This window comes from Lasioglossum baleicum, chromosome 5 (assembly GCF_051020765.1).
Source record: "Lasioglossum baleicum chromosome 5, iyLasBale1, whole genome shotgun sequence".
Classification (NCBI taxonomy): domain Eukaryota; kingdom Metazoa; phylum Arthropoda; class Insecta; order Hymenoptera; family Halictidae; genus Lasioglossum; species Lasioglossum baleicum.
This window is the reverse complement of record NC_134933.1, coordinates 13,383,461-13,410,860: the sequence shown is the minus strand read 5'-3', so window position 1 is coordinate 13,410,860 and position 27,400 is coordinate 13,383,461. Positions and strand designations below refer to the sequence as shown.

At 42.0% G+C, this 27,400-nt stretch overlaps 1 protein-coding gene across 5 annotated transcripts in view; it reads right to left on the bottom strand.

Moving 5' to 3' along the window:
- Window positions 1-27,400, bottom strand: part of P130cas (Serine_rich_CAS and FAT-like_CAS_C domain-containing protein p130CAS) — an 82,906-nt gene that overhangs the window by 4,525 nt on the left and 50,981 nt on the right. For all 5 annotated transcript variants that reach the window (XM_076423930.1, XM_076423932.1, XM_076423933.1 and 2 more), the window contains 5 exons: window positions 25,590-25,739; window positions 4,357-4,483; window positions 2,879-3,179; window positions 1,152-1,504; window positions 31-323 (listed from right to left, as the gene is read on the bottom strand). In XM_076423930.1, the coding sequence (XP_076280045.1) occupies window positions 31-323; window positions 1,152-1,504; window positions 2,879-3,179; window positions 4,357-4,483; window positions 25,590-25,739 (1,224 nt within the window). The remainder of the gene's footprint in view (window positions 1-30; window positions 324-1,151; window positions 1,505-2,878; window positions 3,180-4,356; window positions 4,484-25,589; window positions 25,740-27,400) is intronic.

The window sequence follows — 27,400 nt, the reverse complement described above, 5'->3', positions numbered from 1 at the left end:
AGTTTCGTAGGTACAGGTGGAGATGCTCACCTGAATGAAACTGGCGACCTGACGAACGTCTTCCGTAAGTGCCCGGGCGCACGCGATCAGCTGATCGAGTGGATCTGGCTGTGTGGGTGGCACGACGGTGGAAGGTGGCCCATTTGTAGGTGTCGGGGCATCGTTACACCCGCGACAGAGCTTCCCGGCGTCCCATTCCATCGCGTCCAGCTCGGTGGCAGCTTCCTGCACGAGCTTGTCGGAATCACGGAGAGCCTTGACCAGGGGTCGTAATTTCATGGCCAAACCTTTATCCGGTGCCTTGCCGGCGTTACCCAGAGTGCCTGCGGAAAAATTCAACGAATCCCTTCACCCAAAACTCTTCTTTCCTCTTCTGGTTCGTTAAGTCTCGGTCGTTCTATTCTACAGCCACTCTAACGCACAGTCTTTCGTGAGAATAATCTGAGCAATCGTGGAACGCTGCAACTGTAAGCACCATTTTAGGTCCAACAATGATGTTCCTCTTTAGCTCGTTCTTCGAAGGGCGACTTTCACCCTTAAGTAGAATTTATAGTCAGACGGTTTACGGAATGGCCAGTGGAAATTAATCTTGTTTTGTAGTGCTAAATGCACAACGAGTGCAGTGGTTAAGGGGGTGTACTTATTGTTTCTAGGAGTGCAAGGGTGTAGGAATGTCATCTTATTTCTCGATAAGCTAGATAAAACATCAATCTAAGTCGCAGTCGCCCTCGAAAGTAATTTGCATTATTTGGAAGCATGTAGTTGTCGCAGCTTTACGAAAATAGCTACATGCGCAGCTTTATGCTGTCGAATAATGTAAATTACGCCTCGTAAACTTCATAATAGGACTTCCGAGGGTGACTTCGGCCTAGATTGATCTTTTATCTAGCGCTTTTGACTACTGAAAACCCCAATCTTTGCATTATCGAGAAATGAGAAGGTGCACCGCGCACCCTTGCAATCCTGGAACCGAGACTACGCCCTTAAGACAGCAGAGGATTTCTTAGTATATGTAATTGACTTGATAGAAATTGACAAAGTAAGAGGTACTAAAAGGTCCATGTGAACTAAATCGACCAGACTAGGGACTTCTTGTAATGAATGCAAAAGAAGATGCGAATAGAGATATAGATGAGTAATGTAGCAAGTACCTTCAGCGAATTCAGCCAGGTCATGCAAAGATGTTCTAAGCCTCAGGGCCGCCAGTCTGAGGTCCATCAGGGTTGCGTCCAGTCGTTGAGGCGTTCTCCAAACGGGGCTGACGAAGCCAAGTAACCTAGCTATTGCGGCCGATGCTTCGTTCTGCAGCCTTTGCAGCCCTTCCAATGCGGAGTCCAGCTCCAACGGAAGTTCCTTGCTAACTGGAACATCGTAGATCTGTTGTGTTTGCGATGGTGGTGGCGGTGTTGGTGTTTTAGGCACGGGCGTGTTGTGCCGGGACGGTAACGAGGAAGCTGGAAGACGCGATCGGGGTACATCGTAATCTGGGGCAGCGAGGCTGGATCTGAAAGAGAAAGCATCTCGTTAGGCTCTGAATATATCTATCAAAGGAAAATCTTAGGAAATTCTCCGAGAGTTTTGAAATCGGATAGAATTTAATGCAGCTCCGTTTGATTTTCCATTTTCTGAATGCATTGATCACGAGAAGGGAATTTTGTATTCTTTAACCCCTTGCCGTACCTCTTTTTTTACAGTCACAGTGATTAGAACGTTTTTATGCACAAAAGCGTCGTAGAAGGGAAAAAACAAAAATGTATATTTTTTGAATGGCTACATTTATTTTAATGCTTAAATATTAATTACAAGCGAATCAAATTTTATTTCATTTAAAAAGAAACGCGTAACATTCATCCATATTTGTTAGACTTGTTTATTCATATTTGTTTGAAATCTTCATGATGCTCGTTAAAATACAGCAAGGGGTTAAATTTAGGGGTTACTACAGATTCATCTGAGTTTGAATTTTCTGTGCGCATCAGCGAGAAGAATGAGTTTTTATAAAAGCTTGGAATCCGTAGAAACGGAGACAACTATAGTTGTACAAGTCAAAGCGTGTTTCTGTTCCAAGCTTTTTTTGGTCGAACTTTCTCAAAAGCTTCAGATTCTGAATACGTAATCTGCTTTTCGACTAAAATCACGGACGAAATCGTCGTGGCAGGGTATTTGTCATTTGCCAAAGCGTAAGCGGAACCAATTTCTCCGAAGCCGCGGTAGGAACGACCGCTGTTGGCACTGGTCCGGTATTTAAGCCCGAGCTTCTCGAAATAAATCTCTTCGTGGCAGCTGTGTGTCTCGCTACCTTCGCAAATATACACAGTTCATTGTACTCAATGTTGATGCTCCGGTGCGCTTGGGTTGCACGGTTAAACGTTGTTGTTGCCGGTCTCAGAAAATTCGACGGAGAATTAAAGGCAAACTCAACGATAACGTTTGTGAATGAAATGCTAAAAAAAAAAGACTTGGCACAGAATTTTTGCAGAATTATATGAAAACCGACGAAGAAAAAAGCACGGGCCAAAATAAAACTCGTTCCATGCATTGATAGTTAACTGTATCCGATTTCTATTAACAGTGCTGAAGCTATAAGAAGCTAGCGACTATGAAGATTGTAAACGACAGTCACTACCTTAGAACCTATACAGACGAAATAGGTGTGACTAAAAAGGCAATCTGGAAAAGTGTGTTGGCCAACCTTCTACAAACTCAATTGTATAAAGTGGCCTAAGCAGCCCTGAACAAACTTCCGTTTCAGTTTGAGTTAGAAACCATTCAGACAGCGCAGGGTACGGTAGAATGAACAGATACTATAACGAGGTTCCGGGACCAATTAGTTCGTTCTAGCATACTGTATCAACATCCGATTCAAGGTATCGCGTACCTGTTCGATCCGCTGAGGGACCCGTCGTTCGTGAGGCTGGACGCGGAGCTGCTCGGTGTCAGGGGTTGCAATGGCCTCGGCACGTCGTAGCAATCAAGGGGTGTCACACCAGAACCTCCGGAGCAATTTGAGTTCGGCGTGCAGGAGGTGGGTTGCCTCGGGATATCATAGCAAGAGGGTGCAGGACTCGGACTGCTCGCCGGCGATGGAATCACTGGGACCGCTCGTGGAGGAACGTCGTAACACTCGCTCACATCCCCGCCATTGTCTATCGAACTTCTGGTGCCCGTTGTGTACCGCCCTGAAAGAAGTTTAGGGGAATGAAATGCTAATCAAAATCCTCGTGTAGCCAGCTCGAGGAATAATGGGGAGCTAAGCTTGTATCATTGGTTCTATCTCCTAGGTTTGGCTTACGACTGCTCCCCTTTGTAAATTTTCAAAGCTTCATTAACCCTGCATACCGCACAGTCATTTTTTGTAAAAATACCATAACAATCGCAAGTATTCTAACCCTTAGCACTCCAATGGCGACTCTAAGGCGCCACTAAAAATTGCTGTAGCATTATTTAATATATTGTTTACATGATTAAATATATAGGTATCTCTAATCAATTATTACTAAACATTTAGGTATAGTATGAGGTATTTATACCATAAAATTTCCTATATTCCTATAAAATTTCAAAAAAATCATAGGAAATGGAAATATTCTAAATCGAAAGAAATGCTTAATTTTCGAGTGCAAAGGGTTAATTGTTGCTTCCAACAAATTTTTAAGTTTCTCATCTTATGAAAATACTAAAATAGTTTTAGATACAGTCAGCAACTGAAGGGCTCGTACACGCAGATGCAATTGAGGAATTTTATCTTATTTTTAGTAAAATTGTGTAATAATGGTGAAGAATTTCACTGGGAGTACAATAAATTCAAAACAGGAAGAGAATGAAATTGAGTGAACTATTCTCGTACATTTTGAAATGGAAGTTTAGATACTGAAGTACGTTTGACATGGAAACCGGTATAGGTTTTAGGGTTGCACGAGACGATAAAGAGGTCTGAGGTGCTGGTCAAAATTCACAGGAAATTGTTAATCTCGTTACGTCGCGGTCGACGTATCAAATGGCTTTTATTTATGCAGGATGAAACGACCACGCGTACCTCCGGTTGAAGATGAAGGCAACTGCTAGTGTCACTCGAAGAAATTGCTGTTACGATTGCGTCTATTCGTTACGGATGATCAAAGCGAGAGGACGCTCGTCGACGTTTCTGTATCTGCAGTACAGGGTGTCTCGCATATACTGAACATTTGCTTCCATCCTCAATCATCTTTTTTATCGTGCACGCCACACAATTTCCGAGATATCCGCTAAATAGTACACTTTGGAGATTGACTTCGTTCCTCTGACATGAATATATTCTGTGCAAAGGGATGTTTCAAATGGATCGTACAAAGGCCGACAAAGGGGGTTGCAACTTACCTGTGTTATGTAATTGGTCGTTGTTCGAAGTCAAGGGTGAATCGTGTCTCGATGGTGGTGCAGGGCTTCCCCGATTCGCTGGAAGATCGTAAAAATACACGTCACCGCACTTCTGAGGAGTCACCACCTGCACAGAAAAGATCGAACACCGATTAGTTACAAGTAAACCACCTTAATGAGTGTATCGACAAACTCCGGAGAACACGTTTCTTTATTATTCAAGATGCAAGACTCGACTGTGCTTGGAGTTCTTGGTGATTCGGTTAATCGAAACAGTTCTGGTCTTGTTGCGATCGCATAGAAATTAGGAAAGCTGGAAGGTAGACGTGGACGTGGTGTGTTTTAAAAGGTGGTGGAAGTAGTGGAAAATTAGGAAGAGTGTGATTAGAGGTACATTCGGTTATGGCTATAAAACTATAAACCTCGGTACGCTAACGGTTAAAACGATTCAGCGTGTGTTCGTCAGCTGCGTGTTCTTAGGGTTTGTCGAATATTCTAAATATGGTGGATTCGCTATTTTTTGGCCACGCGCTTCGTCGTTTATGGCGTTCACTTAGGCTTTTACGACGGAACAGCCTTGAAAAAGTAACAAGATCCATCAATCTAGTAAATGAGAATTGCGAAATTTCCGAGATTTTTTTTGCAGAGATCTGTTAATAAAGTTAGTGGGTCAACAGCAAACTCGTTCCCTTGTCTCTTGTTTTAAAACTAGAACTCCAAGAGTACTCTCGAGTTCCTCCTGTTCCGTAGCGACGTTAATTTCATCAATCTGTTTATTGAATCTCCTCGAGAAACTAGCGCTGTGGTAATTGTTCTTTTTCCCCCCCAGCCACAATAAAATAACCCACTTCTGCTACAGTACAAGATAAAACAACACAGCAAATCTTCTTCGACGATTGCGACGCGATTTTATCGGAATACCGGGATTCGCTCGTAGACCCGAATTTTCACGGGCCGGCGATCCATAATGTTGCGCTCGTAAAATCCTCGACATTAATCTGCGCCGCCCATAAACGCGCGAGCCGTGAAATCCTTTTAAACGAACGGGGGCAGAATGAAACGTTAATTGAAACGGTCCATAGCGTGCAATTACAAAAGTAGTTCGATTTTCCTGTAAAACTTGATCGCACGAACCCGCCGCTTGTTTCGCGTTATGATTAGACTGCGGTTTGCGAGTGGACCAGCATTTATTTCACCGCTCATTTTCATTGTTGAATTGTTGCGACTTAGAGGACGTCACATACTACATACATAATCATTTGTCTTTTAATTAAGAGCTGGAATGAAAAGGAGAATGCAATATAGGCTGCTTCAATATTAAAAAATTAATTTAAAATTTAAGTAAAAATGCTTAAATTTTTTTAGGGGACGGTAATGTAATATCTGTGACGCTGGTAGCGAATGTGTTAACAGTCATTGATTCAATTTATACGTTTATTCGTACTCTAAAGAATCTTTTAATATAAATCAACTTTGTACTCTGATTCTTGTGAAAAGGTCTGTAACATATTATAGCAGTATTGGTCCTTTGAAACTCATTGAAGACCGTTTACAATTATTTATTTGAACGAACAGTTTTGTCGATGTCCACTGAAACCACACAGTGGCGATCGGAACCAATCAGGAACATTCAAAGCCCGCAGTTGCAAGTTTGCACACCCAGTGTATACCCGCGTAAGCACGCGAAGCGCACTTGCCTTCTTTCCAACCGGTGAACCGCGAAGCTGCAAGGGAAAATGCAATTTCGTCGACAAAACTGGAGCGAAGGAGAGGGTGGAGGGGTCTGGCTCGTGGAAAGAGAAACGGGGGACACAGAGGGAGAGTGAGGAAAGGAGATGGAACGAGGAGAGGAGAGGCTTGCATCCCCCTAGAGCGCAATCACTGGGCTCATCGTCCGCTGCTTTACAATAATAGAAGCTCTTCAAACCTTGCGTTACACATAAGCGTGCTACACTTTTATTCTGTCTCCACCCTTGATTCTCGGGCCGCGACAGCTGAAAGATGTCCTCGTATCTACTTGTGTTTCGCGGCTCCTTTATTCGCTCGATAAAATCGAATATCATACAGAATTTACACGATAAATGCTTCTTAGAATATCGACAAGGTATACGAAAGCACAGCTTTCTGGGTACGAATGCTGACGTTGGATACATGAAAATTCTTCTTAAAGAAAATTCTTGACAAATGCGTAAAATCCGCTGTCCATTCGCCGGTCAATGGCAATTTACCATATACAAATTATGTGAAATGTTTGATGTAGAACTGGTGTAAGATTGATTATAATAGGGGATGAAAGCCATAGCTGTAATTTCTCGACGCTTTCGAATGATAAAATCTTCGATTCCGAAGTCAGAAAGGCAGAAACAATGCATTTGTCGTGTGTCAAGCAGCAGTGATGCTCGAAGCTCGGCACAGTAGCTTGCTCTTCAACAAAACCATCCCCTAGAAGCCGACATCGTTGTCTGCATCCTCGGTTAGGCACACAGCGCGTTTCCCGCGACAATATCTCCCCGACAAAAGGATGCTATTCCGTTATCGTTCGCCATGCTCGAAACGCGAGTTTCAAATTCGTTTATTTTCCCCGTGTTTTTCCGGGGCGGTACGCGAGACCGTTTCGCCGGCGTGCTAGTCGTCATGGTAACCATTAGGCGTGATCGGCGGATGAAATGGGGCCGAAATGATTTGCGGTCAACGCTCGATCACGGTTTATCGATGACGAGACCTCCCGCGGGACTTGGCCCGGTACTTATACCAGGGAAAGGGGTGTGGCACGTCGTTATTTCGAGGGTTGGCACGATAAGGACTGACCCACATTCCCCGCGGATATTTCTCCGCTAGGATATCGAGCCTCCTGCAGGCTCCAGCTACCTCCTGTCCTCGTTTCCGGTTGATCGAAGGCTCCTAAGAGCCTCGGGACTACTTAAAACAATGAGGTCGAGCAGCTGGAAAATCGGTAACTGTCAACAGTGCGCACCCCGACGACGTCGGAACCGTCAGACCAGACCCCTGTGACTTTGCTTAATTGCTATACCTTCGCGCGCTGCTCGTTCCCTCTGCTAATGAAAAGACTAGTCTCAGGCACGACAGCCAAAATTCACCGAAACCGCAATTACTGCGGACTTCGTGCGTTCCTGGCAAAAATTAGTTGACGAAGTAGAAAACATTACAAAAAATGATGCAGTGAAACATAAACTTTATACAGCTCATTTATGAATGATTTCTAAACTGGACTCATAGCATTTCTGAATTCATAAAATATAAAATAAATATGTTATCACGTATTTTTTAAGTGAGATCGTGTACACAAGATAGAGAGAGAAAGGGAGAAAAGGTCTTGAACTAATTAGCTCATTCCACCCCACCCCATCGCCTTAAACATCCTAAAAATGTAAGGTGGGTGTCACGTCTGCCGACGTGTTGCCATAGGTTATAAGCATAGCCAATAAGAGTAGGATATTGTAACCGTAATTATTAAGAATATTGATTAGTTATAAGTAGTCATACTTCGCTCCGTTCATCAGATCCGATTCTCACCTCATACCATATACCCATTCTTATCTTAACCCTTGTATAATAATCATATCTTAATGTATTCCCCGTAGCAGTATCACGTAGCATTCACCGTAATCATTAATCGCGCGCTTCTCATAACATCCATAGCGTTATGTCTAACGAGACATCCGGTAGAAAATAAGACACCTATGTATTCGACCTCACGATCCTAAAAAGAGTTCAGTCAGTTCAATTCGGACAGCCAGTCTGTCACGTTCGTTCAAGACTCCAGCGAGGCTCGTCGCCTCCTGGATGTCCCGGTCCAGACTCCGACGAGTCCTCGCTCTCATCCGCCTTTGAGCGGTCCTGATATAACACGCGCTTCTAGTTCATTATAATTTCATTTCATACGTTACAAATATATTCCCAGTTATTAATTTAATAAGTGAGTCTCGCTTAGTTCTTCTCCCTACATCCTCGCGCTTGCAATACTCTCCTATTCAATTCGCGTTCGTCGCTATCAATTACGAAAGCTCGTGCGCGTCAACGAACGCGAGACGGAGGACAACAGCGGGGTATCTCCCGCCAACCGAGGATCACCGACGACGTGATCTTCCCAGGACGAGTGAGGATCATCGTCCTTCCTACGACGATCCAGCCTGATTCGACTGCAGCCGTCAGCGAGCAACGGAAGCAGCTCGCATAAAGGAAGCCTGCCTGTCTTCACCGATCGCTATACTCAACTGTCCGATAAGTTGCTAGATATTTCCCTGCGAAGATTCGTGCCGTCTCAGTTATCTCTGTTCTCGTCCGCCGCTTTGGGGCGAATCTACTGTAAGCGCTAAGTAGAATACGCATGTTCGCGAAAGTCGTGGTTCCCAGTCAGACGTCGGACGTAACGTGCCGCGTGGACAAAAGGTTGTATCGCATTTGAGAGCGTCCAGTAAGGGGAATGGGTCGCGGAACGATAGTTTTCGCGAAAGTCAGACTCCGGGACGTAACAGTGGGTATTAACCATAATTTTACACGCGCCACGGGGGTATTAAATCTGTCTGGGAAACCGGCCGCAGATAAATCGCCCGAAGATAATTACCTTCAGCTCCGCCAGCAGCCATTATTACACCAAGTAAGATGCAAATGCATCGAATCCACCCTTGTATCCTCCGGAACGAGCTTTTCCGCTGTTAGCAGCCCCCGACATCGATCTTCCCTCGGTTGCAGGCCTATCCCCCGATCTCCCGTCTTCCAATCCCGAATCGTAAATTAGTCTCGTTGTCCCGAATGCACCCGAAAATCAAATCTAATCCGGTTTCGTTCGCATTAGTTTCGTTCGCGCCAACCCCCATGCGACGAAGAAATCCCTGTCGAGAGTCTCAGCCGTACGTAAACCGGTCGTAATCAGATTTGCAGCGAGGCTGAGTCACTGAATCGAGCACCGACATGATCGAGTTTGCGATCGGGCAACCATGCTGTCGCTGGAGAATCGCATAGAATTTCTCATATTTACCATAAACTTTCTGGATTTGTCGTGTACGTATACGTGTACACTTTACCCTTTCGTCGTTCATCTTTCCAGGCATTTTTGTGTACAGCTATTATGTTCATGTATTGGTTACAGTTAGGTAGTTGAATTGTTTCAATAAGTATCTCTATTGTGAAGTATTAAAACAATTTAGCAGAAGAAAGTCGTGAACCTTGCACGCTGTGTACTTTAACCAACAATGTGTATGAGATTAATTTGACTCTCTTCAAGGGGGCAGACTCGTTTTTAGGATTGCAAGGATGCGGCTTCTCGTTTCTCGATAATACAAAAATGGGGGTTTTCAGTAGTCAAAAGCGATAGATAAAAGACCGATCTAGGCCGCTATCGCTCTAAAAAGTTCTATTTTTACATTTACGGGGCGTAATTTGCATCAGCAAATACAGCTGCGCTATTTTCATAAAGCTGCGACAGCTACATGCTGCCGAATAATTCAAGTTACGCCTCATAAATATAAGAATAGGACTTTCGAGGGCGATCGCGATCTAGATTAATCTTTTATCTAGCGCTTCTGAGTACTGAAAAATCCCATCTTTGTACTATCGAGAAATGAGAACGCGCATCACGCACCCTTGCAATTCTGGAAACGAGTCTACCGCCTTAAAATTAGACAGTTTCTGAAGAAATGATGCCATATTTATATTTCTTTATGACACGACAGAATTAAATGCGAAACTGTACTTTGTCTGATCCAAGTAGCTAAAATGTTTAAACGTGTACTATACATTTAGTAAGTTTAGAAAAATCGGGCTATGTGGCGAGTCTTCGATTTGGATTTCCCTGCAACCGTGTTGTTCGACGAAATGGCGGCATGTTCACGTGGCCGTACACAAAGGTCATAAACTCTTGTGTGACACAGTCGTGTCTCTTGGGCGTTGCTCATCATTTATCGGGGAGGATCAGCAACATCCAGTTGGATTAGCAACTCCCTGGTGACATGTACACGGCTCTTGACTACATGTGCCACATATTTTAAGGGGTCGTGCCAATCTAATTGTAAGATGGAAATCGCGAACGACGAAACCCCTGTTTAAGCTTTGCTCTTAAGCCAGTAACAATTGGAATCGACTAATAACATCTGCCAGCGAACACAGTTCAATGTCTATTTCATTAATTTGCAAAGCTCTAGGACAACTGCTTCAGATACACTCAAAAAACAAAGTTTAAGAAAGTGATGTTCGATTATATCATTGTATGTCCATATTCTTTTTTTACATTACAAAAATTTCAAAAGTTGTGATAAGACTGATGATTAGACTGCGGATCTTTATGCATTTATGGCTTCAAAATATGTTCAAAAAATACTAGAAAAGAAAACTCCACAGAATTTAGTACGATTTTTATTTGTTTCAGATCTACAAAGGCTACTATCACTGAAAATAACATTTCACATGATTCCACTTTCTTCAAATTCGCTTACAAAAATTATAATGTGTCCAAAGTCAAAATTTTAAACAAAACGTTACTTGTGTACGTCTGCTTGTATTTTAAGATTGCACACTTCGCATACATGCATAACGATCCGCAGTGTAATTATAATGAAGAATAATCAGCAACGTGTTTCCAGTCTAAGCGATAAATTGAACACATCTGAGAGTTGCATTGTTCGCAGAAAAATCGCGCGTTCGGAGAGTAAACTTTAAACAAAGGCGCGGCCAGCAAACGAAACAAGTTTCTCGTTTATGTAATCTTCTGAATGAGAGCCCATTAAGGAAACGTCTGGCTCCGTTACGATCGCATTAAATCCTTTCTTTGCGTCTTGCCGGTTCCGCGCAGAAACGCCTCTTGCAACTTCTGTAATTATCACGGTTTGCCTTCCATATTTTCATCGGTTTAGTCCGCGCGTTTTGTCGTCTGTTTGCTCTTTCGCAGGTTTCTGCAAGACGACGCACCGGTGTCACCGCTTGTTAATTAACCGCTAGCCAACCTTTAATTATCGCGCTTTTTCCAGCGATGCGAAACTTGCTCGCGCATCGATGGAATGCGACAAGAACGACCACGGCTATTTCGCACATGCTGGTTTTTCTTGCAACGAGAATCGACCACGAATTCAAGGACAACGGTTCTTGAACGCAAGGTTTCTATCAGCTCGATCGTGGATTTATCAAGAAACTTCTATGTAGCTAATTAACTTTCTAGCAATTCAAACATTAGAAGAATTTCAAAATACTGTTCTATTATTTGCAACCTATTAAACACTAATTCTTGACCAGTTTCAATAATTCATTTTCAACATGATATATATATATTCGAATAAATCGAATTTTACTCAGATTTTTAGGATGCGAAAAGGGTAAAGCAGCACTCACTGTGATTTTGTTTCGATTTCATTAATTACATTATTTTGATTTTGTGGAAATTTTTGGGGTTGTACGTAGTACATTCTTACTCCCTCTGAGCTTGCAAAAATTAGGTTAGAGCAGATTAACGCAACGGACGGTTGTTTGTTGGTGGCCTGTCGACCGTGGACACTGACCATGAGGGGTTAATCGGCAATGTTCTCTGTCGCGAAGACAGGGGGTTGGCTGGAATCGCCGGAAATCCGAGAAGGGTGGCGAAGGGCGTCGGCGTCGAAAAGATAAAAGCGGCCGCGGCGGCATAATGCGGGTTGGTTTCGTGAATTAAAGCTGCACGCGATACCACTATTACATTCTTTCCCGGTATGAATCGAATAGTACTATAGTAGTGGGCTCCTCGTAGTAGTAGGAGCGAGGAGAGGGGGTTGTTTATAGCTAGGCTGGCTTCAAACTGAAAAAGAGTAGGGGCTGTATGGGGGTTGGCCTGGCACGAGGGGGTGGAAGAGGGCGTCGGTCGATACCAGCGTCGCGGCGCCAACTGTGAAAGCCGTGTTACCCCGTGGACGGTGAACAGAGAGGGATTCAGCGGGGGTGAAAGCGAATGGAGAGGGAGGAAGAGAGGAATGGAAGAGAGGGAGACAGAGGGGATGCGATGAAATAAGAACGAGAATAACCGACGCTGGGCTGGACAGAGAAGGCAGACGAAGGGCGAAGAAGAGAAACGTGTGGGTGGAAAGAGGGGGTGGGAAAGGAGGCAGGGCAAGAGAAACAGAGGAGATAGAAAGACGGTCTCCATGGAAACGCGAAAGGAGCCTCTCTCTGCCTCCTGCGCAGCCAGGACCTTCGGTCTGTCTCAGCGTCTGATAAGGATTTTTCTATACCACCTTGCCGTTAAGGATTGCGAGCTATGCATGGGAACGGAAGCCGAACTTGCTGCTAGTTTGGTACATCGAGAGATGAAGTCTCGTCCTGAAAGATACCACGAAATCGAACTAATTTAGCTGAGAAGACTCGAATTGCAGAGTCGAAGTCTATTACGGCGATTACTCCTTGAACCCACTCGACCACAATTTATTTTACATTGTCGTTCATGATTCCTTAGAATAATCGATAACAACAAAATAGAATTTGATTTACAGGAATTGACAATATAAACATACTTAGTAAATGCTGCTCGAAATTTGTATCACTGAGAATAACACATTGAGAATGAAGACACTGCGTATAAAGAAAATGGACCGCGTTCGTTCCGTTCCGATCGACGGCAAAAAGCTCGTTCGATTCGCGTAAATCACCCTGTATATCGCAAGGTCGCACTTACTACTTGCTCGCCGGCTATACTATGTATTAACAGCGTAATAAAATGTACACTGCACGGCCTCGGAGCGGCCGCGGTATTTCATCCCCGTGAAAAATTCCCCATCCCCGACGCGCAGTTTAATCATTTTCCCCGTTGCGATCGATAGGAAGGAAGCGGGCTTCATTATAAACAGGGAACGCCATATTTTCGCGGTAATTACCGTGCGGCTGGCGTCCGTCAATGCAACATTTCGCGACGGGAAAAATCATCGTCGTCCTGCGTCGAGAGCCGCTCGTCGAGGCTATCGTATCTCGAACGTGGATCATGATGATGATCCTTCACGTCGGTGCTGTATGGACTCGAGGACACCCGCGATGACGATCTCCATCGCTCATCGTACCGTATAATTATTATCTTTCGTCCCTTTTCCACGCGCGATTATTGCTGTCGTACCGCGTGTGCGATCTGCGGAGTTGACATGCGAAAATTTCCAAAAATATTTTCATTCTATTTTTGTATATTTTTACTGTGATTACTGTATTTTGACTTGTAAATTTTATATTCTTATTATATTCACTATATTTTGTTTATATTGTGAATATCGTATGTTATTGATTTATACGCTTTTATGGAATTTGTATATTTTAATTAACAGAACATGTATATCAACAAAACTTAATGATATTATTATGAGATAATTCATTCAATAATTTTTAAGGTATAAAAAGAGGTTTGATATATTTTCTGGAATATCCATAAAGATTCGGTGGTTAGTAATAATTTATTAAATAGACCTTTCAATGAATCACGACGCTGTAATGACCCTTCGATTCATCAAAAGGTACCTGCTGATTGGATGAATCTTCATTAACCGTTCGAAAGCGGTTTTCCTAGGAGAGGGAATGACAAGTGGTCTTATCGACGCCGGATTTGCATATTATTGTAAGCAGGCGGACTCCCGCTGGATAGTGAGGGAAGTAAAACGTGAGAACGCGGAGATTAATATTCTAATGCGATCTTTCAATCTTTATGAAAACGACCGCGGCGATATTAATATTATTTGATGATAAGTGAAATGTTTCAGCGTTCTTGATGACAGATTTATGTATGTATGTCCGTACAACATTTTTGGAAGGATCTCGTTACAATATTTCAAAGTCCGATAGAGCAGCGTGCTTCGCAGAGTTAGCAAGTGGAATAGATTGAAACGGATCGAGCAGCTATCGTCTTTCATATTTTCCACATTCCAATTTCGTAACAGCAAACACCAATGTTTCTCGCGGCAACCAGACACTCTTTCCAGACCACGGAGTACAGGAATACTTGTTATGAAATCTGTGCGTCGCGTTCAACGGCAAATTAGAGGCGTTCAAGTGGGTAGAAACGTAAGAAAGTTCTGCAACAATTTCCACACCCGGAAAAAACTGCAAAAAATAGTTTACTTTTATTTCTCGATTTAGGGAAGACGCAATTTCGTAGCAACTTCTCTGATGTCTCCCTCTCGAACCTCTTTTCAATTTTTCTACTTTCAGACCTCTTTTCCCTTCCACTTTTCTCCGCCACCGTCTTCTTCGTTTCATCCCCTATCTTCTTAGACTCTTATGACCTTCTTCACTCTGCCAGTGTTCCTTCAGCTCTTGTCTTATCTCTAACAGTGGTTCCGGCAAGTTCACCTCTTTCCCTTGAGCGGACGACCTCTTTAACCTCTTAAATTCCCCTCTTCTGAATCTTTTCTTCGTTCCCAAAGATTTTCCATACTTCGCGCGCGCGCCGCTCGCTCCTCCTTTTATCGTGTCTTCCAGCGTCCTTCCTCTTCGCCTTTTTATTGTCCTGACTTTTTACTTCGCCGATCTCGCCAACTGTCTCACTTTTTTTCTTGCTTAAGCTCTTTTCTAACACTATTTATCTCACCGATCCAATCTCTTTTATTTCTCGCCTCCTTCCTGCCTCGCTTTTCCTGCTTTCTCACTTTTATCCTTCCCGTTCCGAGCCATTAATTTACATACAGCGACTGACACAGTTTTTCTCACAGTGTTTCCAAACAAACATTTTCTGCGAAAACTGGTACACCATTCCTACAGTCTTTCATTAAATTAAGCTGATCTTCAAAGCTTTTTTATTATTTATTAATTAAGGAAATAAATGATTTTTTGTCAATTTCAATGTTTTGTTTGCAACTTCAGAGCTGTTCATCCTCAAAGGGTTAACCCTTTTCACTCCGAATTATTTTTCAATTTCGTTGCCAACAACTCTCTACTAATTTCAATGTTTTATTTGAAATTTACTTCCCCAAGGACAATTCTTTAACTGTTATTTATTTTAAATATATAAAATATAGCTCTCAAACTTCGTTGTAATTTATGTTTGTGGAACTTACATTTGTTTTTAACTAAAAAATAAGAAATTAAATGAATAAAGGAAGAACCAAATACATATAAAAACGCGATTTATCGCATCATCACACTCGACAAAGGAGTGCAAAGGGTTAAGGGTTAAATATACACCATTTAGGTTCGACTCACACTTCAAGGACTGGCGGACTTGTGGATGCAGCTGTACGAATTTCCTAATATGTTTGCACAGGCTCCGCGAACTTTCGTACGCACGTGGGTGACTTCATTACGGAAACGCGTAGGATCGATCGCGGTATCTTGGATCATTACGTCATTCCGCATATTAAAAGCGTTGACCAGATGTAGATTAACGGGACTGATTATAACGTAACAGGTAGTGCCTGGAATAAGTACAACTTTCCCCTCCGTAATAAGGTCCCGTGTTCCTATCTGTCCACGATCTAAAATCGAACTGCATCTGAAAAGATACACCTTCCGCCATTTTCCCACCTTTTTCTTATCCTGTAGTTATGTTGCTTTATAAATCGGCGGAACTGTAAATTGCTCGACGTTCAACGTCTCTCTCGTGAGCTTCCGTTAGATAAATAACTAAATTTAACCCTGGAACTCGCGTAAAACTCTAATTTCCTGGCTAGCTCGGCGCGGTGGAACGTCGAACACGTGCATGATTCGAAGTTGATAATGCGTGCTTTCTATTGGGGGAAACGAATTTCGCCAAAACCAACTTTTCCGATTCTGGGATGGCTCGATTAATGCGCTGGAGTGATTCTAATGTGTTCAATGAGTGCATTCTATCGGACGAATTAGACATAAATTCCAGCCGACCGACTTTCAATTGCAACCATGAAATTGCAACTGTTGGTCTTACTGTATCATGGTATTAACAGCATTCGTCAATGTTAACCGAGTCGCCAGATTAACCCTCTGTGCACTCCTTTGTCCAGTATGACTCAACATCAGAGAAAGAAAAATGTAAATGAATCGGGTTTTTATATGTATTTGTTTCTTCCTTTATTTACTCAATTTCTTATTTTTTTAGTTAAAAACAAATATAAATTACAACAAAGTTTGAGAGCTATATTTAATATAATTAGCAAACAGAATTGTTTAAAATTAGTAGCAGTCAAGAAACTGACCCTGGAGGTAAATTTCAAATAAAACACTTAAAATAGTAGGAAGTTTTTGGCAACAGAATTGAAAAATAATTCGGAGTGCAAAAGGTTAAGACTTGTCCCCCTACTCTACCTTCCCTTTTACGACGCTATTCCCCCACGCTTCCACCAGGCCACGTGACGCGTTTCGTTTCTGTCGTGCGCATGTCAGAATGTCACGCGACTAATTCGTTACTGGCAGAGAAAGGGTAATTTTGTCAAAGCTATAAGCTTATAACATTATCGCAAACATAATGGCCGGATTCTTTCGCTTTAAAACAATCAGTTTCGTTGTAAAATAATTCGGCCAGTTCGGAGTCAAGTCGTAGAGGAAGAGTGAGGTCCGGTAGCATTTTATAATGTACGATTAGTGTTGTTATGTATAACAATGGACAAAAAGTTTTCTTTGATATTTTACCATTTCAAATTTATGATCCAAATGGGCAGGGAGACGATGACTTGAGACGGGCCTGGCGACGAATGTCCCTTTAAATTTCGTTTGTCTCGAGACACGCACACGATTATGTTCTGTCTCATCGACACGGTCAGATGGACTGCAGTAGGAGATTTTTGTCTGTACCTATAACTCCAACAATAAAAATACGTATAAAATAATAAAATACGTATAACAAACAATCAAATTTTGCAAAAACTTCAACAGGTTATATTTCAATAACTAGTTGTTTGCGACACATATGTTTCCTTTTAAACTTTTTCTATTCTCGATAAATAGAGAAACCTTAACAACGATTTTCTTCGTTATAAATAATGTTGGTGGGAGAAGTTTCTTTTACAAATGTCCACCGATCCAGAGGTGTAGTTTTACCCCTAGGACGGATGACCATTACTTTTTATACACCCTGTACGGAGGTAAGAGTCGATCAGCCGGTAGATACGATTTTTCCCGATCTCATCGGTACGAGGACCGATTCGTTAGGATCTCGACACCAGCGTCGATCGGCGTCGAGCATCGTGCTACTACCGAGAGAGTAGATAATCCCACGCGAACAAGTTTCGCAGTTCATTGATACTGCCCGTTAAAGACCTCGGCCCACGCCCAGACGACTCCCGTTCTCCTTCACGCTCCCGAGCGGCCTGTGCTGCTCTCGCCCGGTACCGTTCCCCCCGTACCGTCTCGCCGATCCTCCTGTCTACGGATTTTCCCCTCTCTGTTCCTTTTTCCATGCCATTTTCAGCCGGTGCAACGGCAGTTCGCTCGTTCGGACGCCGACGGCAGTGACGGTTTTAAGATCCCGTCACCCCGGGCGACGAATCCGCTTCGCACGCAGCCGTTGCCGCCGCCTGCCTTCTTGTTAATGGGAGGAGAATCTCGGTCGTTGGTCCTCCAACCGTCAAAACGCGAGCAGAACGACACTTCCGGCGATCCGTTCGCCGATTTCGCCCAGCAATTTATTCGCTATCTTCCTAACAGGCTACAATTAACCATTGGATTTTTCAAATATCTTAAACACAGTAGACTCACGTACATCACGACCGAAAAGATTGTTTAACCCTCGAGTGGTACGGTGTTTACTCATATGACAAAGTATGCTACGATCTCTAAAAAATTCTAGACAGCAAATTGACTTACACCACTTCAGCATTACACATATGCATTTTATGCGACAGTATATGCGCGTGTACGTGTAAACGATTGTTTGCGAAGACTGTGTGCTTAACGTTGCCGAAGATAAATGTATAAAAAATGAGTAGGTGTAATTTAAAACAGCAAAAACATTAGGAAAATTTAAACATACTATTGTATTATTCTCAACCTGCTGAACATATGGGGACGAATTTCTATCGTACTCCAGTTTGTTGCAAATCAGGTAAGAAATTTTTATTTTGCATAAAGATCCGCAGTCTAATGATGATACACGTTACACATTAGACTCGTAAAAATTCGTCAAGCAGCAGATTCGTATAATCAAACAACATTAGATAACGTTGAAAAATGAGTATACGCTGTTGCACGGTTTGAAAACACGGCGGACACGTTATTTAAATATTGTAAACACCGTGGCAGCTCCAATATCGTGGTGGGTCGAATGTAACCATAGCGACGCAAGAAGAGAAACAGGAGTATTCACGACGTAGGCGAAAGTGGCTTCGTGCTCCGGCGATGTTAAATAGAATAACCAGATCGTGGCTGACTCGGCTCCGTTGGTCAGTAACAACCAGTAACGTACGCCAACTTTGCCCGTTAAAGTCAATTCCGAACAACAACGCGGCCGCTTATGTTGCTTCTCGTTGCATTTTTACGATGTTACTTCGCTTCGGAAGTTCCAGTAGTTCCCCGTTGCAAATAAACAAATTAGAATAGCCACGATAGTTTGAAATTTTATACCTTGTTACGTACATTTGCGTCGTTCTGCTATCCGAGGATCGTTTTAATAGCATTTCATAACCGGATTATGGAGCCTTACGCGTTCACGACGTGCGCAAATTTGTAAAATACGAGAAAACGTCTGCATTAACCTGATTCTACCTCTATTCATCTTGGCCAGGTAATTTATCTTGCAAATTTGAAGATGATATTAGGTTGTCCCAAAAGTTTCTTCCGGAATGTGATCCTTTAATATTGCTAAATAAATATTAGGTTGTCCCAAAAGTTGGTTTTCGATGCATGCACATAATGCAAATTCATATTAAGAAGTACTAAAATATTAACATAAACATTATCGTATCGTTTGTATTTATTTAGCGACATTAAAGGAACACATTCCGGAAGAAACTTTTGGGACAACCTAATACAAATATATCAAGATTCGCAGATTGATGATAATAATAATAATAATAATTCAACTAAGATAGCGCGCATGTTCGCACGAGCCGATGAATCACGCGTCGCGCTCGTTTGAAGCGTATCTACGCGGGCAAAAAGCTACGACGGCATAAAATAGAATAAAGCGGAAAGGGGCCCTTTCGATATTTGTTTTTTCACGGTAGCATACCGTTGCACCCTCTCGGAACGATTTACGAGAAGCCGATCCCGCAGGATACCCTACATGGAGCTTCCCTTGTCTCGTTCACCGTGCAAAGACCACCGGTGCCCTTATATGTCCGTAAGACCAGACAATATCTACTCTCCGACGCCACTTCGCAGCCTCCTCTTTCTTTCGCAGCCTCTCTTTCTCTCCGATTCGCACAAACACTCCCGAGGAGAACGGTGTTCGGTGTTCGATTCGACGCTCGATTCCGAATAAACGGCCCGCGACAAGTGAAATTCTAATTTCACTGACCGGTGTCCGATCCCTCGTGAATTCACTCGAAACCGCTTATAGGATCCCACCATTTTCACGCTTCGACTGCCATATTGGCCACGATGTGCGAGCCCACACGATCGTTCTTCGAATTTACGAACCAATTTTTCGTATCGGGTTCATGACTCTTGCAGTTCCTGTTTCAAACGCAATTTTCTTCAAAAAATACGTATATTTGTTCTTCTTTCTAATTTATTTTGAATTTTTTAATTTGGTTATAAGGTTCTCTTGATTCGGGTCAAAGACCAGTGGAGGGGATATTCGTTTCCTTAGATCGTGCAGTTCCCGTTTCCTTACATCAAGACTTAATCATAAACAAGTTGGAAATATCCCAGAAAAGTGTACGGCCTCATGAGCCCATTTTAAAATTTTTCGAAATTCGAGAGAACCTCGGGTGGTAGAAGAGGCGCCCTTTAGCGCGTCCTGCGTTTCAAATTTGTTTGTCATCGCCACTGTTGTTCCCCGTTCTTCCGAATCACTTTTGATGTCTCTCACGATCGCGCGGAGAAACACCCGCACACGTTCTAGCTTGTGGGGAATACAAAGTGGGGTCCCTGGAGTCATCTCGATGGAATGTGCGGGGCGGTTTAGCTCAAAGAAGGGCGGACGCGTTTCATCACATGCACATACCCATAGTGAGGCCCTCCTCCCTTTCCCACTCCCTTCTTGCCAGTTGCTTCATCCCACACTTTCTCCGCTGTTCTCTATGTATCTATTTTTATTGACTTCCTTCCTTCCAGGAAGATCTTAACGTCTTCTATCGCCGTCTGAAAATCTTCCCTTCTTAGTCTTCGTCCCTCACGAATTTCTTCCAGGCTGTCGCGCTTCTTCGCGCTCTGTTTGCTTTTCACGCTTGTTTTCGGACTCCGACGCCCCATTTCATCCCGAACTTTTCCCGCAAAACCAGGAAAAAGGATATCTTGGACCACTGCTTTATTTGTCAACTTTCTGAAACATATTTTCTCTTGTTCCTAATGTAGTAACTGTCCGTTTACTTTTTTAACATGAATTATTCAAAAATTATTGCCACTGAATATTAATTTATTAATGCAGAAAGGAACTATCAGACGATTGCATAAGTTCGTTCCCGATTTGAAAATAAAATTCAATGGTTAAATTTTAAAGAATGTAGCTTTATTAATCATTTATGTAGGGACTAATTTTTTTACACTCCGCCGTGCAGTGGTAACTTCGTTATCCAGTGACACCCGTATCTTTTAATTGATACAAACAATTTTTATTTTGCATGAGAATCGCAACAATTAATATGCTCGGTTCTCTGACGTAGAGAACGGGAACCGAATTCCTATTTCGCTGCGAGTCTCCTCGGTCCACTCTGCGAGGAGCCATCGTGCAGTTATTGGCCAGCCACATATGGCGAGAATTTCGCGAGAACGGCCCGCGTTTTGGCGACGTGCGTGGCATTTCAAGCCGCAAGGGAGGGAAGGTAACAAAAATACCGCTAGGTTTGTACGACCCGGGGCACCTGCTCGAGTACCTGAATCCGAGTAATTCCGTCGTGACGAGGCAATTTCGAGGAAGCTCGTTCCGCGTAACGTTGACCCTACACGCCGACGGCATGGCAGTCGTATTTCTGTCGACGAGCGACAACCGGGTCCGCATGTGCGAGACGCGTCCGTCCGGATCTTCATGGAGAGATCGTGCGCGCACACGCAAAAACCGCTCTCTGCCTACGAGAAACAAGAAGATCTCGAGGAAATGCCAGTTCCGCCGGAGGAACTCTTCTCGCGAGTCTATCTTCCTCCCTCCTCCCCCCTCTTCTTCTTCTTCTTCTTCTTCTCGCTGCTCCTTCTTCGACTGCGAAAGGGTGGGGACGGAGGAAACTTCGCTCCTGTCTGTCTACCTTTTATTTCCATCTCGTTCCGAATGGGACATTTTATTCTGAAGTCTCGTGTCGCGACTTTGGGCTCCCTTTCAAATCCTTGTCAAGGGCTAAGCCCGTTTAACTTTAAATGTATAGATTATTTTAAACCTTTTGTATTTAACGTATGTGCACAAATTCTCGTTTTAAGACTATAAATTAATATATTAGCGAGCAAAGAGAATGGACATTCGGAGAAATTTTGTAATATTTTTAGAGGGACATTAACAAATTGTTGAAAGAAATGCAGTAAACGGGTGCCCGGTCGGCTACACAAGGGTTAAAGGGTGAAACTTCGAGAATAAAAATGAGTATCGTTTGGAATGGAACATCTAGACATTTTATTCTGACGCCAGATTAGCTTTTAACCCCTTGGTTATTTGATAATCATTAGTGGTTCTACGTTTACTAGCATGACTAAACATTTTCACGCCGATATAAACATACTAGTCCGAATGTGATGAAATCAAGTGACTTGAAGAAAGTCAAGAAGGTTTTGCTTTCGAACCCCAATCGTTTCGATCTTAAATCAAATGGCTTGCACGAAGCCTCGACAATATCCACGGTTTCGACCCCCGACGTTACAAGTTTTGACGTCCGCCGTGTACCTATTTGTATGGCTATTTGAATAACAAATACTTGCATCGTGAATGCAACTCTTTTGTTTTATTCCCCTTTTCTTTCCACCGTCTCTCTACATCGAAATCTACGGCAACATAAAAGAAAGGCTGAGTTATGGCCGGCAGCCCGCGGATAGAGCCCTCAAGGATCCCAATCGGAAATTCAGCTGGTTGAGAAATGAATATAAATGCGAGATCGTGATGCAACTGAAGTATATTCTTTATCGAACGAAATGGTAACATACACGATCGCATTTTTTTTAAACCTCTCAAGTTTCACCCTAAAAAATATACATCAACGTCTTTGAATCAACTCTTGCATACTGTACCGATACATTGTCGATGTAAATTATATAATATTACTAACAGAATGCATCAAAGCCATATAATATGATGACTAATTTATTTATTACTCGTTATCATTAATCGTTTGTTCTTTGATGAAATACTTTGTCATAGCATAAAGCCATTATCAGATCGATGAACAATTAATTTATCATCGACAACGTATTCCATTAATATTTTATATTCACTTTTGTAGAATCAACTAGTTCATTTATTATGTAATAATTAATTTCATTCGACAAAATATTTTTGATCGATTTCGATCGTCGACGAGTTCGCGTCGATTTCGTTCAACGCGTGTTCCATTAATATTTTATATTAATTTTTGTAGAATGAACTAGTTCATTTACTATGTAATAATTAATTTCATTCGACAAAATATTTTCTGGCGCCATACTGGCACCGCCAGATCGACGAACGATCGATTTCGATCGTCGACGAGTTCGCGACGATCTCATTCCACTGTGTTCCATTAATTTCTTGCATTCGGTATCACAGATTTAATTAGTTCTGGCAAATTTAAACTGCAATTATAGGATAGCCCCTCGTGCATCCCAGATACGCTCTCGTTGCACAGTGCAAGCAAAGCTGTAATTATTCATCGATAATCGTATTTCCGGCGCAACAACTCCGACGATTTCGGCGCGGTCCATCGACGCGTTCTCTATTTATTGAAAATTACGCGGCGGATATTAAGCGCGTCGCACTAAATATGCAACGAGTCGCGTGATTAATGTTTCGCGTCTACGCGTATACATATTTTCATTTCGTGCCGGCCAACATCTGTCACGAGTTTCGTAATGAAGATCGCGGAATCGAGGGCTGACGCCAAATGGCGATTCACTGCGGGCTCGTTTGCGTTACAGATTTATGTTGCATGTTCTAGTTTCATTAAATAGCAATCCCACATTATCGTACGTTATCGTGCACGAGTGCGACGTTGCTTTCGAGCTTTTCAGTTATTTCACCGTGCGTGTTTATGCAATTTTTTCAGTTTTGTGGACTGTCAAAAGCATCAAACATTTCTTCCGATCTGGAATAATGCCATTCTGTATCATTTGTTTCATTTTTACCACGCTTATATTAACTTGCCGTGATGTTGTTGTTGTATGCGTCAGATCTTGTAATCGAATTTTAAACCTCTTCCCATAGTTGCTGAAATTTTGTATACACGCTTATATTAAAATGCACTAAAAAGGAGAAATTCATTTTTTTTCCTGGTTCTCTATAAAATACCGAATCCAGTTAAATGATTAATAATATTTTACCCCAAAATGTTAAGCAGTTAGATCAAAATTTCTTTTTGTATAAAATTAGTGTCGGAATAGATAGACAAATTTCATATAAATTTAAATAAAATCATGACATTAGCGACTATAAATAAAAGCGCGGAGCGCCCACGAAGATTACGTCAATATAGTTTAGCGCTCTACGGTTTTATTTTTACAGTCACTAATGTCATGATTTCATTTAAATTTATATTAAATTTTTCTATTTATTCCGACACTAATTTTAGAACAGAAGAAATTTTGAACTAACTGCTTAAAATATTTTGGTGTAAAATATTATCAATCATTCTTAGTGCATTTTAATATAAGCGTGGTTTTTAAAAAGTTTTTTTTATATATTTTTGTTTATGAAATTGATATAACACCTCATGCAATACTTAAATGTTTAGTAATTGATTAGAGATACCAGCATATTTAATAATCTAAACAATATTTCGAATAATGGCAGAGCAAGATCGATCACATACCGTCAATCAACCTAGTAATCTTCAAGTCCCAAAGATTCGCGAACAAGTTTCTGGCACTACAAAGTGTTCGCGAAGCGTCGTCGATAGCTCGAATGAAATTGATCCTTGCCTAATTCATCTGCTCGCGGTGTTCGCTATATGGTTGTCCGTGACAGATGCTGAGCGACGCCAATAGCAGACGCCCAGTCAGTGGCTAGAAGGAGAGGCCCGGGAAACGAATTGGTCGTCAGCTGATTTTGACAGATCCCGTTTCTACGTGAACTCGAGCCTATATGACCGGGGTTTAAAGAGGGGGGAGGGGTTGGTTAGGTCGACGAAGGGTTCGGGGGTGGAGGAGTTATGGTGAACACAATGGAACCACTGCCGTCGACGACGCCATTGTGTGTCTGTACCGCGTCCCGCGTATATAAAGTCGATCGATGGGGACAGAGTGGAGGGCGATGGGTTTGAACTTCATGAATTTCCGCGTCTTTTCAAATCGCGAATAAATTAATACGGGACGGCAGCTGTGCACGCAAACGCCAATAAAATGCGTCCTCCGGAGGATAATAGATCGGGCGTCGATACCCTCCAATCGAGTTAGATGAAGTACTAAAGGGAGCAATCCACCACGGTTCTGAATATTTCGACGGATCCTTCGCGCTCATTCTTCTTTTGTGCTCGCGCGATCGATCCGCTTAGGGGTGTTTGTGCTCGCGTACAAACCCGTTCTGTGCTCCGTTCCGAAAACAATCGGTTTACATTTTTCTTCCAAGATTTCAATTATTTATTTAATGGGAAATCAGTCATTTTAGTTTAATATGTATGTAAGTAATATTTGGTCCCCTCAGGGTTTCAAATCACAATACAGTTTATCATGGTGGGTTCTGATCCACACATTCATTTTAGTTTAATAAACTAATCAATATTTTCCATGCGAACCCAATGATTTAAATTGTATTATTTTATTTTATATTTAAACATTCTACAGGATTCATTCACAATGTATAGAAAATGATGGGGACTATTTTCAAGACTCGAATACGGTTCGATCCGTTTGTAGATGAACTTTATGAGCACAGGGCGATTTAATTTGTACACCTAATAATTACTCCGACGTTTAGTTCAATGGATGTTGTCAGCAAATTGCTACAATGTCGGGCAAAGTAAAATTTATAGCTAAAGCAGGGGTGGAGAGAGAACGTTACTATTCTCTTCGAATTTAATAATAGGATTGTGCCGCAAATGACTCACCCTGTTCGGCTGGACGTGCCAGCTACGCCGTTTTCCATGTCTCTGTACACCATCTTCGGAAATGGTTAGGTCAGGCCTGCTGCCAACCAAACAACCCCCTGTATCATATTGGCCGACCAGGAGTCTCAATCGATTTCCTGGACAGATGCCCTGAACAGAAAAAGAAATACATTCAGCACTGATATTGCATTGCAACGAGACACGTACTACTTTATTAAACCACAGGAAATGCGAAGAAATTAAACTAACATATGTATGTAACAGCTATCTAACCAATTTACATCGATTTTAAAGCATACAAATTATTATATATTGCATCAACTTAGAGAGGGCTAGACTAAATTAAATACTTAGTAAATTTCAACTTGAAATCTTGGAATTCAATTATAAGGCAAGAGGTTTATTTCAACCGCACTTCATTCACAAAAATATAACAATTTTAACAATGTTCACTGAATTATGCACGAGGATTCGAAGTTGTCTACATCGCATGTAAATCTCATTCAAAATGTTCAAAAGCTCGAAGTTCTGTTTACACGACAGATTGGTTCAAAATATTTAAAAGCACGAAAACTTCCCTACAGCCCCGAAAATCCCAGCGTTATGTTTAAAATGCCAAACGAATGAGACGAGAGCTTGATTACAAGCACCATCCAAAGGCATCCCAGCATTCCTAAGATACTTTGAGATCGTCATCAGCTTTGGGGACGAAAGGAAACTCCAATTAGCTGTCTGCGCATTCGTGGACGCATAGAGAGTTCCTGCGACTCCGTGAAATTTCGACGAAAATAAACGGATTGGTCTTAGGTTTCGTCTTACTGACTGTGAGAAAGAGACGTCTTTCTGTGTGATGTGAAAGCACGGTATCGTGTAACTCGCACATTCGTCGTCGAGATTCTAAGAAGTCCCGAGCCTCCTCGCGTATCGAGTTCTCCGCGTGTGTAACATACTTCCGTGTCTGCAAACCCTTGTGACGCAGCTGTCGACTAAGGGTGGTTTTTGAATCCGTTGAAAATTTGGGAATTTCATGCTTTGAGCATCAGAAATAATTTCATTCCTCAGAAATAATTGTGCAGTCGGGCAAAACTTTTCTAATGTTTTGTAGACGTTAGAATAGGCTAAGAATGGTCCAGCGGCCCTGGCCACAATTTTTATTGATATTGTGTGGAAAACAATGGTTTTAGGTTGAAAGATAATCACCTACAATTTTAAGTTGCTAACCCTTCATATAAGGATGACATGAGGGTAAATACCCTTAACTGTATCATTTTTTTCTCGGTTGTTAATTAAGATATTCAGATGGAAAAAACGAAAATACTTGAACTTACCTCGTTCATATCATACATTTTTTTCACAATCGTGATCAAATTATTAAGGGTAGAAAAAATTCAATTTATTTTTTGGTAGTGGGGATTGCAAGCAATCCTTCGAGTGATCACTTCCAAAAAATTCAAGAATAATGTTCTATTACCTATCTAATATAATCAAAAGTTTCAAGATTATCGGATTGATGGCACATAATAATAATACTAATATTTTTAAATGGAATACTATATCTTTTTCTGCAGAAAATAATAGCAGGTACTGAGACAAATCCAAAAAGGTGCTATATGATATTATTCTGAGTTGATTAAAGGTAAATCGTTAGCTTACTGTTGGCTGCTGGCTGGCCGGTACGTTCTGCAAATATATGTATATTATGAAGGAGGTAAGTTCGAGTATTTTCGTTTTTTTCCATCTGAATATCTTAATTAATAACCGAGAAAAAAATATACAGTTAAGGATATTTACCCTCATATCATCCTTATATG